This window comes from Thunnus thynnus, chromosome 20 (assembly GCF_963924715.1).
Source record: "Thunnus thynnus chromosome 20, fThuThy2.1, whole genome shotgun sequence".
NCBI classification, from domain to species: Eukaryota; Metazoa; Chordata; class Actinopteri; order Scombriformes; family Scombridae; genus Thunnus; species Thunnus thynnus.
In genome coordinates this window covers 2,479,961-2,495,154 of record NC_089536.1, presented here as the reverse complement: position 1 = coordinate 2,495,154, position 15,194 = coordinate 2,479,961, and the positions used below count along the sequence as shown (strand labels likewise).

The 15,194-nt window shown below is 39.7% G+C and overlaps 1 protein-coding gene across 4 annotated transcripts; it reads right to left on the bottom strand.

Moving 5' to 3' along the window:
* Positions 1-1,858: 1,858 nt before the first annotated feature.
* On the bottom strand, positions 1,859-14,875 carry trim16 (tripartite motif containing 16). Of its 4 annotated transcripts, XM_067576152.1 has the most exons (8): positions 14,521-14,875; positions 14,299-14,412; positions 13,409-14,213; positions 8,191-8,286; positions 6,672-6,905; positions 6,369-6,540; positions 5,905-6,000; positions 1,865-3,946 (listed from the first exon to the last, which is right to left on the bottom strand). In XM_067576152.1, the coding sequence occupies exons 2-8, from the start codon at positions 14,352-14,354 to the stop codon at positions 3,339-3,341; spliced, it is 2,067 nt and encodes a 688-aa protein (XP_067432253.1). In that variant the 5' UTR covers positions 14,355-14,412; positions 14,521-14,875; the 3' UTR covers positions 1,865-3,338. The 4 variants fall into 4 exon arrangements, with proteins under 4 accessions (XP_067432255.1, XP_067432253.1, XP_067432252.1 ...); XM_067576151.1 differs by lacking the exon at positions 14,299-14,412 and having other exon boundaries at positions 1,866-3,946; positions 13,409-14,227; XM_067576153.1 differs by lacking the exon at positions 14,299-14,412 and having other exon boundaries at positions 1,866-3,946; positions 14,521-14,874.
* Between the last annotated feature and the right edge of the window lie 319 nt (positions 14,876-15,194).

Below are 15,194 nucleotides of genomic sequence, written 5' to 3'. Positions count from 1 at the left end.
TGAATTGTTACGTCATTGACGTGGTCACGTTCGAAGCTTGCTGCCCATATTTTATTGATATTATGAGCAACAGATGCACCAGTAGACATATTAGAGAATACCTGTACAATACCAGGAAAATATCACCACGTGGAAAATCTTTTTGAAGCTCTCATTTTACAGACATCAAATGTTCCTTTTAGATTCTTTATCACTAACAAAATTAGAGAAATACATCTGAAAATATTACATGACGTGTATCCAACAAAAGCTTGGAACGTTTATTTGAAGATTTTTACATGTTGATAACAAACGTACTTTATGCAAGAAAGTGTAACTCATTTGTTTTACAGTTGTCCACATAGTATTACATTTTGGAAAGACTTTGGGAAACATATATTGTGCAAAACAAGACATGCAATTATCATTGAAGGGAAAAATATTATCACTTATTTTGAATGCAAATATAACAATTTATGCACTATTGTTAACTTTTTTAATGTCTGTAAATTTCAAATCCATGAAGCTAAATTTCTTAATTCAACCCCATCTTTGAAATTGTTTCAGTAATTAAAATTTATGCAGAAATATTTGTCTGAAGAAATCTGTCACCAAAATTAATCTTAATTCCTTTGTTTGTTTGTTTTTGTTGTTTGCACATTGCTGTTAATACAGTGATACTTTCTACTGTACAGCATGTTGGATTTCTATGTCATTAAGACTCAGTGAAGTGTTGAAATAATTCAATGTATATGTACACATCATACATACAGTAAGTGATACTATCATATGATTTGGATGTTTTTCCCCTGACACTGTTAGTGGGTATTTATAACTCCCAGGTATTTAGCATTTTAATAGACTTTTAACAATGGCAGAAAGGGGGCACAATACACAAGTCAAATTAAATTTATTACATGAATTGTTGCATTTTTTACTGACAGAATGTGATCATGTTGTGTACATCATTACTGGTGAATACAAATCCAACAAAACAATATCACAATGATTTATAATGTAGAATTCAATTTATGGGACCAGTATGAGCTACTGTGCATGTTTCATGTGTGCACTGTACAAAGATTAACCATCTCTTCTAATCATCCACAGGAAAAATGTATTTAATAAACTCAGGACTCAAAGTGTCTTGGATTTTTTACTTATTGTTTACTATTGTTTGTACTGGTATCACATATCTTGTAGGGATGTGCAGAGATCTCAGTATTTGTATCTGTATTTGTTGAGGCAGCAAAATTATTTGTATCTGTATCGAATAAAAGTGGAAAGAGGCTTAAAAATCCTGTTTTTTGTTTTTACGACACTTTTAATTTTAGAAAATTTAAGTAAGTCTTGTCATGCTTTGATAAGACATCTGGCATTTAACCGTGTGGTGCCTCTTGATCGCTGCATTCTTTCAAACTGATGAATTAGGCCAGACTGTTTATGTATGTAATTTACAATAACTGTAAAGACCCAGCACCATGTGTGTCTTGGTAGGTACAGTTAGAAACACTACATCCACAGCTGTCTTCCCTGCTGTCTCACAAACTCTCTACTCTGGTCCTCTGGAAACTCTGTAATAAAAGAAAATGTTTTATTAAGTTTAAAACAGATGTCTTAAATAAATTGTGTGCTGGTAAGTCTTGCCAGCCTGTGACAGATGAGCAAAGTAAAGGAAGCCAGTGTGGTGGTGCGACTGAGTAGACCTGAAAAACATTGAGGCAAAATTCCCTGAAAAAGTCCCAACATATTATCTGTCTACTCCAGTAGAACCACATATGTAATGCTAAGTTGTGCACCAGCAAAGGTTTAATAAGGGAACTGTAATATGACTGATAAAACTCTTCAAGACTATTTTCACCATTACACATATTTGTTAGTTGTGTTGTGATTTATCTGTACTTCAGCACATTGGCTTTGACATGAAACCATTGCAAATGAATTATACTTCATGCACGGACCGATTACATTGACACATTGAAACTGTTATTCGGTCTATACCTGCACAATGTTACTTAATACATTTATAACATTTCGTGTTTGTATAGGCTTTGGAAACATGTGCTGTGCAACATCTGGATGTTGTTTTGAAGTGTGAAGAAACTTTTTAATTAATGCATGAAAGTTTCCATGTTCATTTGCACCTGTTTATGTTTGAAGCTGCACTTTATTATCACCCAACAATGAAAAACTAGAAGATTATCATCATTTTTACCTGCTTGTTTTGTACATGTTTCTTACCTGTTTTTGTTGCTTTCATTGTCCATACCGAACACTGACGGAAGGCTGTTTCATTCCCTTATATACTGATATACTGATATACTGATATACTGCACAGACTGACAGATTCTACCTTAAAGCTTGAATTATTATGTATTAACTACAGACATTATAGTTGTGATTCTGACTTGCTCTCTTGTATATCAGTAGTGGCGTGTCATAATAACATGGACTCAGCTTTATTTGACGATGACATTCTTTATTCTTTAACTCTTATATGCCGTCACTGAGGCAGCCAAATTGACTCTAATCTGTGTGATCCACTCTCACTGTTTTTGGTAGATTTCCCATTTATCCATTAGACAATTTCCAAAGAAATTGTAACACAGGTCAGAATAGTCAAACACACTCCTTTTGATATGATGCAGCTGAAACTGTGAACAAAAGCAGACAGTTTTTCTCTGTTTGTTTGTTTTTTTTTTTTTTCTTTTTTGCATATTTTATTTGCATACACTAAAGAACAGAAACTTCTGGCTTCACAGTGTAATGAAAAGTAACAGTGATCCCAAACGTACACAAGAGTATAAATATGACTTGAGCCCAAATATACATGACGTTTTCTAAAGACAGACTGCTGTAAACAGTTTTAACTCTGATAAGGCTTTCCATATTTGGATTTTTGTCCCTTTAAGTTTCAATAAGAGGTTTATTGTTGGAAGATAAACATTTTATACAACTATACAACACTCTCATAATTGTCACTTAAAGGACGGGTTCACAATTTTTCAAGTCGGTCTTAAAACAACAATCAGGAGCTCAAATGAACATTAAAGCTGTTTTTCTTGCTGTAATCATTCCTCCTGTTCATACTGACCATTAGAAGATCCCTTCATAATGACCTTACAATGGAAGTGATGGAGGACAAAGTCCACAGTCCTCCTTCTGTGCAAAAAAATTTTTTTTAAAGTTTATCTGAAGCTAATATGAAGCTTCAGCGTGTGGACACACTGTGGATTTTGGCCTCCATCACTTCCATTGAAAGCACATTTGAAGGATCTTTTAATATCCAGTATGAACAGGAGGAATGATTACAGCGAGGAAAACTGAAATGATGCAGGAAAACCGACTTGTAATCACTGCTACGCTGCTGTTTTTGAAACAACTCCGTTTGCAGGTGACGTGGGAGGAGAGGGGCTTTTGAGCGGTAACGGCTCCCCAGGTGCCACCAAGGCGACGATATTCTCCTTCTTGGACAACCAGAAAGCCGGGTAAAGAGGCTCCAGGAACTCTGCTTTGTACTCGTGTATGAGCGTCATGGTGTCATCCACGCCGTAAAAAGCGAGGAGACCTTGCGTGTAGTCCACGTACACCCCGATACGGGTGAACTTCTCCACGCTGAGAGGTGTTTCCACGTCACTGTGCCAGGCGGAGAAGGTGCGTCCGTTCCACTGGATACACCAGGAGAAGTTGTTTCCCGTGATGCAGCTGTTGCCTTCGCTGCCCTTGCGGTCGATGCTCTTGTAGGTCAGGCCGATGTGAGTGCCCTCGCCGCTGATATCCACCTCAAAGTAGTGCCGTCCCAGATAGAAGCTCTCTGTTGCAAGCACTTGGCGGCAGTTCTCAAACCGCTCAGGTACATCAGGATAAGGATGTTGCCAGGGTGTGGTATTAGTCACCTTCCTGTTTTCTTCTGTCAGGCGCAGAAACTTGTGAGTTGTTTCAGCATCGAAAGTCACCTGGGCGGCATCTGTGGGAGGATTGTGAGCATGTTTACTCATGTAAAATGTAAACACACTGTAGTCAAGACCGAAACTACTACTGAGGTATTCACACCTTTTATATTTTCTCTGGGAATTTAAAGGTTTTTTTCAGAAACAAAAGGAGCAGTTTACAGTTTCTAAACCGGTGGATCCATACTGGGGATATTGGGCCATTGCCAAAGAGGAAATGTGCAGACATAAAGCTGAATGAACGTGATTCATTTGGGAACAATAACCGACTACAAGTACTCTAATGCTTGTAAAAGATGGTCAGACTGTTGATAGAAAAACAGATGGTGTGAATCGAGCAAATATGAAGAAGCCAATCTGTCTGTTGAGTTCAGAGACTTGTGCCTTTTATATGTGAAAACTGTTTGGGCAAAGTTTCATTTGAATTTTTAATTTGCACAAAAGAAATTAAAGGTTAATGCTTTATAATAAGGGTACGAAACAATAAAGCAATGCTTGAAGTCCCCGACTACTCAAAAATATGTTTTTCTTCTTCTTGCTCCTACAGTCGAATGTTTGAGCTTCACTGAGCAGGATGATGTATGTGCAGAGTTTGACACTCGAAGTCTGTTTTCACATTTATCTGCTGAAAGTAGAAAGTTTCTCTGAAGTCATTAAAAATCCATTTTTAAAAAAAGGGGCTTACGAGTATAATTTGTGACATCACAAATATTTTGTAAGGTCCAATATTCAACTTTCACAAGTTTAACTTCTTAAACGAAATATATCTGCATGTTTATAGACTCTGGAATTTAATGAGGGAGAAGAAGAAGAATCAACTGAAAGGATTTAAACAAGATAATTTGACTTTTTTTGTGAAAGTAAAGTATTTTAAACACATCTTAAAACATGACTGGATCTTTAACTAATGCGTGACTCATGATGAATACCTGTGGCTCACCTTTAACAAATAATCAAGTCACTATGACTCTGCAGTTTGTGATAAGTGAACACTTAATGGATCATCAGTTAAGGAACGTTAATTATATATTATGAATTATATAGACCACCAAATTAGATCAGTGCTTATTCTTAGAGAAATACGAAGCTTTTTATTCATCAATTTGTTCATCAGATGAAAACATCTTGATGTTGCTGGTCTGGAGATAAAACCTACGTTTTTTTTATAAATGTATTTATTGTTTTATTATTACTGTTTTATTATATTTATAACATTAATTTGCTAACGAGTACGATGACATGACACAAGTTCGCATTTGTTATTGAAGTTAGAAATCCAGTGAAGTGAAATTTAATTAGTAAATTAATTGTCATTTGAGTAGAGTGTGCCGACGGGTCAATAACTGAAACCCACTTAATGTGCCGGCACATTAATTAATGTAAATAAAAATGAATCAACTGATGATCTATTAAGTTTTAATTAATCACATAAAGTCGTAGTGACTTGATAAGTTATTAATGGTGAACAACAGGAATTCATGATACTTTCTGCAAATGTGTCATGAATTAAGAGAAACAGGTTGTTCTTGTGCTGTTTCAAGCGGTTGATGTGAGTTCACTGATTTACAGGTTGAGGATGGAGGTGGGGCGAGGCGGCATGAATGTTTGTTTGGCATCCAAAACGATAGGGTTTAGGCAGAAAAAGGTTAAGAAACGGCATTTCTAAGCAAACCCAGGCAGGAACAAAGAGCTGTGATTGCACTTAGTTCCTTCATTCAGCCCTCAGGCCACCTAACTGAACCATATAATAGAATTTAATTTATCTGATCCAGAGCCACAGTAGCTGCTCCCCGAAATGCTTCACATGCACTGATTTTATGATGTGGGTTGGGAGGACTGGGACTCATGACCACAGTATTTCTAACATCTGGACTGTAGCCATGACTGCGGTCTCTGAGTGCATTGGCCCATATTCAAACATTGGCCGTATTATATTACTACATATTAAATATTAAATATATTTAAAGACACTTACACTTGAGGAAGTCTGTACGAGTCTCTGGATCTGGTAATGACATGTCATGTTTTGCTGCAACAATCGCATGAACTGTTGTCTTTATTCCCATTTTATCTGAAAGGAAAGAAAAATATATATAATCACAGTTTGGATTTTATTTGCTTGAAAGTTAGTTTCACATCAGAGGGAAACAAGTGGAGCAGCTCCTGCAGGTGACCTAGTTTATGTTAAATTGTGACACATAGAAGAGGTGACGTATGACGCTCATGTGGCTTTTATATTTAGACAGCTTTTATATCTCTGCTTGGCCACCGCTGCGCACCTGAGCTCCACAGCGATGAAACACTCAGGCGGAAAATTCTCCACATGTGTGAACACGCCCCGACAGCCAGAGAACTGTTTGTACATCTACAATTTGCTGCTGGAATGTTGTTTCCATCTGGAGGCCGGTTTTGTGCTGATGTTACAGAGCGTGAACTCACCATTCTTGCATGTTTCTTTAACTTTCTCTATGTATGAGGACACAAGCATGGCGCACAGCTCCTGCGTGGAGTCGACGATCACGCGGCTGAAGGAATTCAGACGGTCCATCAGGCCGATGTAGATCCCAGGCAGAGAGTTATCAGTGGCCTCTTTCTTCCACTCTGAATACTCCTGTAAAACAAACACAGAGCCCTTTAACGGATAAGAACATGAGGATATTTGCAGCCTTCAGGCGAGACTTTCATCTCGAGTTCTCCTTGAACTTTCACCACATGTCTGAGATTTGATCCTGGTGGTGTTACCTGCAGGAAGTCCACATCGTTTTTGTTTTTGGAGAGCTTCTCCACCTGCGCCTGCGTCTTCTTCAGCTCCGTGCACCTCTGCTCCAGGTGAACCCGGATGCCATCGGCCTGCCTCAGGGCCTGATTCTCCTCGCCCTCCAGGATCTCCGTCAGCTCCTGTTTTGCCCTCTTCACCACCGCCTGCAGCTCCTCGAACTGGCTTTCGATCACCGCTCGTACCTCGGTCACCGAATGCTGTGGGATAAAGCTTTGAACTTCAGATTGTGCCGATTGGACTGAGCGTTCTCTACATTCTTTACATTCTGCGAGAGGAAGTGATGCATATTAGAGCTGCAACATAACCGCCCGTCACTTCACATGAGTACAAGCTCAAACACTTTCAACAACATGAAAAACATCCCCTCGCACACCTGTCCTGATGGTGCTATTTTACAGATCCATCACCTTCTCACTGATCTGTTGGAATTTAAAACAGGAATCAATTTGGGAAATATTGTCAAGGCAACGAGTGAAAGCAGCCATCTCTGTCAGACATTTATAAAAGCTGAGTCAAGATCATCCTCTCTTAAAGGAATTTGATATCCTGCCCTCTGTTCAGAGATACAGGTTTCCAAAAAGTTGGTGCAACAGGTTCAGGTTTTCATTATTTTTCTTGTGGTTTTCCTTGCCTTTAAAAGGATAGGCTCACAAGTCTGTCCTAAAACAACAGTCAGGAGCCCAATTTCATAATGTACATAGAATGGAAGTGATGGGGGATCAAATCTAAAATCCTCCTTCTGTGCAAAAATGTATTTAAAAAAAAAAAAAAAAAGTTGATCTGAAGCTAATATGAAGCTTCAGCGTCCAAATCAAGTCAATATCTTTCAAAGTTTCTGTTACTATACTTCCACCGCAGCTCAACAAGGAAAAACTGGTGAGACACAAAGAGGGAATTTGATGTAAATGTGTCAGATATCCACTTGATATGACTAAATCAGACTGATGAAGCTGAATAGAAGCTTCACACAGACTTTTAAATACATTTTTGTCCAAACTGAGTCCTGGCTTTTGGCTCCCATCACTTATGTTGGAAGCACATTTGGAGATCTTCTAATGTTCAGCATGAACAATGAGGAATGATTACAGCAAGAAAAACTTGTTTCATTGTTTATTTGGGCTCCTGACTGTTGTTTTAAGACATACTTGAAAAATTGTGAGCCTATCCTTTAACATACATCCTTATGGCCTGAATTGTGTGTATACTGTAGTACTGACACTTTTAATGTCTTTTATCTATCATGCTGTGTTGTCATGGTTTTGTATTTGATCATTTTTGTCCCCTTGTGGAACAATAAAGATCTGAACTGAACACCTCGGGGAAACCTGTCTGGTTTGGGAGGTTCCGATACCTCGGGGCTTACAAGCTGGTGGATTCTCAAGCCAAAAATAGCAGCCGCCAACTCGTGTGTTAAATACACATTGTGACATTCTTGTGACACACACGGTGAGCTCATTTCAGATTAGTCACAAGTGTGTTTACCTCGATAGAGACTGTGTTGAGTTGCAGTTTGTTGATGGCGTTCTCCGCTGCGGTCACCGTCTTCACCATCTCGGTCTGCTTGTCTCTTAGTTCCCTCTATGAACAGAACAAGAAAAGAGCAGATTACAGCCGCATGTTTCCTCACAAACCTCATCTCATGCTGTCATGCTGGAAATATGTCAGATCCTAACAGAAAACACGTGTATTCAGCTGATGTAAACCTTTAGGTCGTTTCAGGAAAACTCTGTTGTTTCCTAGTTTCCTCAACTCTGTGGGGGTCACACATCCTTTCCTTTGCTCAGACAATTGTGTTTTTTTTTTGTAGAATTGACTTGTTTTCTGTTTCAAGTCTGAATTTCTTTGGCAAGTTCAGGCAGCTCTGGAGCTGAAGCTGACTTTCCATTTTCCATTAAGTTTTAGACCCTCGGGGGACGTTTTCTTCGCTTGAGACAGTGTGGTGGGCATCAAGTCTATGTTAGGAAAAAAAGCTACAGTTTGAAGAGTTATTAAATACTAAACAGCCTGGATTCCAATAATAATTTAATGTATGAGGAATTTATTTTTTGAGAGGGGTATAAGTCAGAGATGTCCTCTTCCCCAACTCCTCTTTACATGTTTTTACACATGGTTTACCTATTGACTCCGTTTGTTCTGAGGTGCTGCCTGCCTGTTACTGACCATAGTTGTGTTTTGTTCAACCTGTCTTTTAACTTAGATTCTCTGCCCAGTAAAAGTTTAAAATTAAATCTTAAATCATCTCACAGCTGAAAAGTTGTTGACGTAGATTGTCTAGTCCAATCTTTTAACACTCATTGCTCCACCATCTTGGATAAAGTGGCTCCTTGTAAATTGCGATCTGTTTCCTCCATAAATTCATCTCCCTGGTTAAATGAAGATGTCAGAGGGCAGAGCGAGTGTGGAAATCCACCAAGCTCGATGTTCACCGTCTTTACTTCAAAGACCTTTTAACCGAGCTAAACAACATGATTAATAATGCAAGGGCTTCTTATTTTTCCAACCTTATCTCCACCTTTAAACACAACCCCAAAGTCCTGTTTGACGCTATTAACATCGTCATTCCGGCACCTCCGCATGTGCCTGTTTGGTCAAATAAGGACTGCAGCAATTTTCTGTCTTTGTTAGTAAGATTAGAGATGTCTGTGCTCAAATTTCCATACAGGACCTCACTGATCTGGTGGTTAGTATGAGATCATCCTCCTGTCCTGTTGACATTTTATCCACTTCTGTGCTTAAAAATGCACTTGAGTGTATTAGTCCATGCCTGGTTTCTATTATAAACAACTCCCCGCAATCTGGTTGCTTACTTCAAACATGCAGTTGTTCAGCTCCACCTGAAAAAAACTAACCTTGATCCAAACAGTCCCAATAACTACAGGCCTATATCCAAGCTGCCTTTCATTTCTAAAATTTTGGAGAAAGTTGTTGCCGAACAGCTCACTGCTGTCTTGACTGCACACAACATTTTAGTTTCAAGTTTCTATCAGAAGCAGAGTTTCATATGATATAATGATGTCTTCTGATGTGGGTGAGTGCTCCATTTTAGTGCTGCTGGATCTTAGCATACTGTGGATCACAGAATAATGATTGAAAGGCTCAGACAGTGTGTGGGTGTCTCAGGGAACGCCTTGGACCTGTTCTCCTTCCTCTCAGATAGGAGTTTTTCTGTGTCTCTTGGTCCTTACACGTCCGAAACTGCTGCTCTTTCCTGTGGTGTGCCTCAAGGTTCTGTTTTGGTCTATTTTGTTTGCTTTATATGCTGACGATATTCAGCTCTATGTCTCTTTTAAGCCTGATAACCCCGACAAACTGTCTGACTGTCATTAAGGACTGGATGTCAAACAACTTCTTACAGCTTAATACTGACAAGACAGAGGTTCTCATCATTGCTTCTGACAGTATAGCTCCCAAGGTTGCTAAGAGTATTGGGTCCCTTTCGTCAGCTAACTTAAGAAATATTGGTGTTATATTTGACCAGGTTATGCATTTCAATCAGCATATTAAATCACTGACCTGTACATGTTTTTTCCAGCTAAGAAATATTGCAAAACTCAAATCCAGAGCTCAAAATGATTATTCACGCTTTCATATCTTCCTGGCGGGACTAGTAATTTGTGACTAAAAACAACAGATACATGAGATCATTTTGTTTCGCTACTTGATTATATGAAGGCCGAGTTAATTAAATTGATTAATCTTCCCCATAAACATCGCAAGATTATTTAATGCATTTTTATTTTCTACTGTTTTAATTACAACAATTAAAAAGCTTTTATAGAAAAGCACATTCGATCCTTACTGACTTTATGTAGTCAAATAAAACTCATGAGATTAAAAAGGGAAGTCAGATGGAGGATTGAATTTAACAGATTTAGGCTGCGATTGAAGATGCAAACGTCTCTCAAAACTATAAATAATATAAAATGTACAATAACAGTCACTGTAAGTATATTCTTTATATCATCCAATATTTATCTTCATCAGAAGAAAATCCTTATAACTTGATTTTAATGTTTTCTTCATCAGTGACAATTATTATTTTAAAGCTTTTCTACCCCTTTAAGCTCTGAGTAACTTGTACACATGTTGTATCTGATCCCAAAACAGAAGCTCGGTGATGACAAGTGGACGCTAACGTCACCAGAGACACAAACAGTCATTGTCTGGCACCATGACAGATATCTGTCACAGCCACTAAATCAACAGCTATCAATCTTTTGTGGAGGAATTTGTGCCAGACATGTGTAATAAAATTAAATATCAGGTTTATGTTTTGTTTTTGATTGAAGCCCCAGAAACCAAATCATTTTCTTTCTTTTTTTTTTAACCGAGAGTAACGCTCCCTTTTTCAGGAACACCCTGATCACATTCACACAGTTACACATTCATACCTGGAAGCTGCCCAGTACAACCACAGTCTGATCTGCTGGCCAAGGGCCTTGCTCAAGGGCACGTTAGTGGTGGTAACGAGGGAGGGGCTTCACTTTCCCCGCCTAGATTTATCCTGCCGGCCCAGGGGATTGAACCAGCGCCCCTCTAGTTACAAGCGCGCTTCTCTAACCTTTAGGCCTGAAAATCTACAGTGGACCGTCAGGATTCAACTAAACAGAGATGTGAGTTATGTAATAGTTTTCTCTAAAAGGAGGGTTCAGAGTTACCTTGTGAGGCAGCTGGATTCGCAAGACCATGAGATCATGCAAGAATCCATCTTGTCAGGCTTCAAGTTATGCGCTTTCATATTATCAAGTAGCGAAACCGATCAGCATCCAACTACTGACAGCTACGGGCGCGGTTCAGATGTGACGACAGCAAGAAGTCATAGATAGTTTGCACTGAACAAATGTGGAACATGAGCTCTGAAGAGGAAGTTATTTCACTCTATTGTCTTTTATGTTTTTCTTGCCTGTCCTGTGGAAATCTCTTTAATCATAGACCTCTTTAAAAAAACGGGAAATGTTTGAGAGTTGAGAGTTTTTCCATGTGAACAACGCATGGAAAAGCCTTAGCAGCAAAAACTATGGAACGGACGGCCTTTTGTGGGCATGAGTGAAGGATCTGATGTCAGTTCGATGTGGAAGATTAATTTGCAAACGGAGCATTCAGATCAGAATGAGGCCCTGGTTTTTGACTTGAAGGCAACATTTTTTACAGACATTTACCTCAAGTTTAACAGTCAACATTAGAAGAGTATAGAAATGACAGAAAATCACAAAAAGCATGTTGTGTCCCCTTTAAGACAGTAAATGCAAATGTGCTGAATGAGATCATAGACAGTGAAAGTAGGATGCAGTATTTTCAGCTACTCTATTGACTCTATGGTCTATCCCAGCAGTGTTTGCCTTACAGCTCTAATGAAGCTGTTTGAGGTTTTACAACAACACACCGCAAATAACAGGTGTAGGCTAAAAGCTACAGATCTCTGCAGGAATCTGGACTGGAATGCCTGAACCTGAGGGTCACCGACTGTCAAAAAGAGAGACAAATGACACTTTAGCTGAAGCTTGAGCTTTCTCTGCGTCAGCAGGGCAAAATAGATTTGAGTATTAAGTTTCCAGGATGCTGCAGAGCCAAAAAATTTTGTTAATCACTGAAAGCAAGCTCATGATTTGATTATCTTTGCAGCGGATATTAAGCCCAAATTAGTCTTAATTGGATTTAGGCAATAAGAGGGGCACTGTGAAAACAACTGTGATGGATTTTGAGTGTAAAGTTCATCCTCTCACTGCTGGTGTTGAAAGTTGCATCCATCAAAGCCCCTCAGTTAGACGCCGCTATAAATATCTCTTCTTCAATGTGCGGAAGCACCAATGTGGAAATGATTTTCATGATCAGTTGAAAAACAGACCAAATAAAAGGGGCCACTTTCTTTTTGCTTCATGTTATCACTCACTAAGAATTCTTTTCATGTCTATTTACCTGCTGAGACTCAAAAAGAAAGAAAAGAAATGAAAGAAAACACTCATTGAGGCTAGATGTCAGATAACAAAAGCTCACAGGAGACTTGCTGTAATTTGAGAATGTTGTGGAGTTGTGTTCAAGTACACCTAATGGAAGACTTGGGCTGCATGTGGATATAAGTTTCATTAATCTTTTGATAAGTACTTTTTAATTAAGAATTTTGTTTATAAAATGTCAAAAATGCTGAGTCACAGTTTCCCACAGCCCAAATTACGGTCTTCAAATTGCTTGTTTTGTCTCACTAACAGTCCAAAACCAAAATATATTCAATTTACAATAATATAAAACACAGAAGCAGGAAATCTGGAGCCAGTGAATGGATATTTTGCTTGTAAATGATTTGAACCGGTGATTTCCAAACTGAAGATCTGGCTGATTATAAAGAGATAAGGAAGAAAATAATCTGTTACACAACAGTGTTCATTCTTTCTCACTTCTCTTTGTTTTCTTGAGAAATACCACCTAGTTTAACCTCTCCGAGCCCATAAAAAGCCTTCACAAGAGGACAAATCGGAGAAGAAAATATCACTTCTTGGTTAATTCATGTCCTGACTGAACTATAACCTGTGATGAGGGGGCAGAATTTTAAGGAATCACAACCAAAAAATGTTGAGAACCACTGACTAAGATGTAAAAGATGAACTTAATATATATATCTATATATATAGATAGATATACTGTATGAATGTGCAGTGTTAAGGAGTTGTAATGAAGGGGGAATAATAAATCTGAGAACACCTGCCTCTATCCGTCTGCGAGCCTCCACCACAGGCACGGTGTTGTGGCCCTTGTGATCCTCCGTCACACAGTCTTGACAGATGCAGCAGTCGTCGGCACAGCAGAAAAGTTCCAGGGGCCACTTGTGGCTCTCGCATGTCCGCCTCTCGATGTCCCTGAGCGGCTCCACCAGCCGGTGGTTCTGAAACTTTGGGTTCTCCAGGTGAGGCCGGAGGTGGGCCTCGCAGTAGGACACCAGGCAGGTGAGGCAGGATTTGAGGGCTCTGCAGGGGCTCTCGATACACGAATCACACACCACGTCGTCGGGGCCCAAAGGTTCCACCTTCACCTCCTCTTCTGCTCCATTTGTCTGCGGCTCTTCCTCTTTCTTGTCCTCTTCAGGCTTCTTGGGGTCCTCAGACTCCTTCAGATCTTGTTGTATTTTGATCTCCTCTGTTGTCTTTGAATCTTGATTTTGCTCCTCTTTGCTCTTAATCGCCGGAGCTTCAACCTCTGTTCCATTCTGTTTGACAGGTTCAGGCTTGTCAGGGCTCTGCAGGCATTTGGGACATCCTTGACTTGTGTCCCCGAGGCAGGAAACACAAACAGAGTGTCCACAGGCTGCCGGCTGGTCTCCACTCAGGACACCTGAACAGACGCTGCACAGCTTCTGCTGCTTGGAGATGGGAGCTGCTTCTTCAGCTGCTGTAGCTGCCATGTCTCCAGTTGTCCTCTGTCTGCCCGGCTTCACTTCCACACTCTTATGCTCCCTGAATGTGACTGGCTCAGGCACTTTTACAGCCAGCAGTTCCTGGATCACACTGAAGAGCCTACAAAGCCACACCTAGATGATGTGAACGTCAGTCAAGCCGCATAGTTTCAGTCTAAATGTTATCCGCCCACTTCAGCACTCACATGCAACCAGACAGACCAGCAGGCAAGTAGGCAGGCAGACACACAAACACCCCCATGCACAATCACTGCCCTCCCCTTCCCCGGAGGACAAAGAGCCACAGGGTGGAGCCAACGCTGCAAACGAGGAACAGAAGTGTAGAGTTGCATTCTCCCACATGCACTGTGTTTTAAGATGAAACTGAAACTTACAACTTCTATCTGTTTACAGCCTTTTTTCCTTACCTGACTGATGAACTCATCGTCTGCTTCTGTGTTATCTGTCACACCAATGATTGGACTATCTTGATAAAAAATTGAGGAAATCATCACTGCAGCCTTTCGTCTGTTCTCCTGCTTCCTCTTTCATATCAAGTGAGCGTTTCTGCCAGTCCAAAGTACAAGTGAAAATGCAAATATTGAGAGAATGAAACTTCAGGGCAGATACTGCTGCCATGTGACCAAACCCTGCTGTTATCCAAGTTTGAGAAGTATTTGCTCTTTAGAGACAACTTACTGTATGTGTGAAAAGGGTTTTTTTTGTTGTTGTTGTAATAAAGAATAAGAGACATTATCAAGTGACTCATTCCCACTCACAGTAAAGAATGGGTGTAACATTTAGAGCAGCTCTGATGTGGTCATATGATTAATCACATGTGTGTGCAGAGAGGAACAGCCAATCAGAGATGTGGATTTCATCTGTGTCTGCCACATTCAAGGCTGGATTTCCAAGTTGGCAAAGCAGGCAACTGCCCAGGCGCTGCAAAAGGCTCAGTTTACTCCGTGTAATTTGATTAATTGCATAGTTTTCTTTAAAAATTGCGCCACTGAAATACAATATCAGCTTCAACAGGTCCTCTATCCTCCTTCTTCTGGTCCTGGTCTTGAAGAGGGAATCTGTCAAAATCTAGTTTTAATTG

Excerpts from the sequence above, each read along its gene's own strand:
- trim16 (XM_067576151.1), bottom strand. The coding sequence starts at position 14,604 with ATGATTTCCTCAATTTTTTATCAAGATAGTCCAATCATTGGTGTGACA. Across the intron at positions 8,287-13,408 it reads AGGCTCGCAGACGGATAGAG|AGGGAACTAAGAGACAAGCA; the intron begins GCAGGTGTTCTC and ends TTCTGTTCATAG. Across the intron at positions 6,001-6,368 it reads TAAAGAAACATGCAAGAATG|ATAAAATGGGAATAAAGACA; the intron begins GTGAGTTCACGC and ends CTTTCCTTTCAG.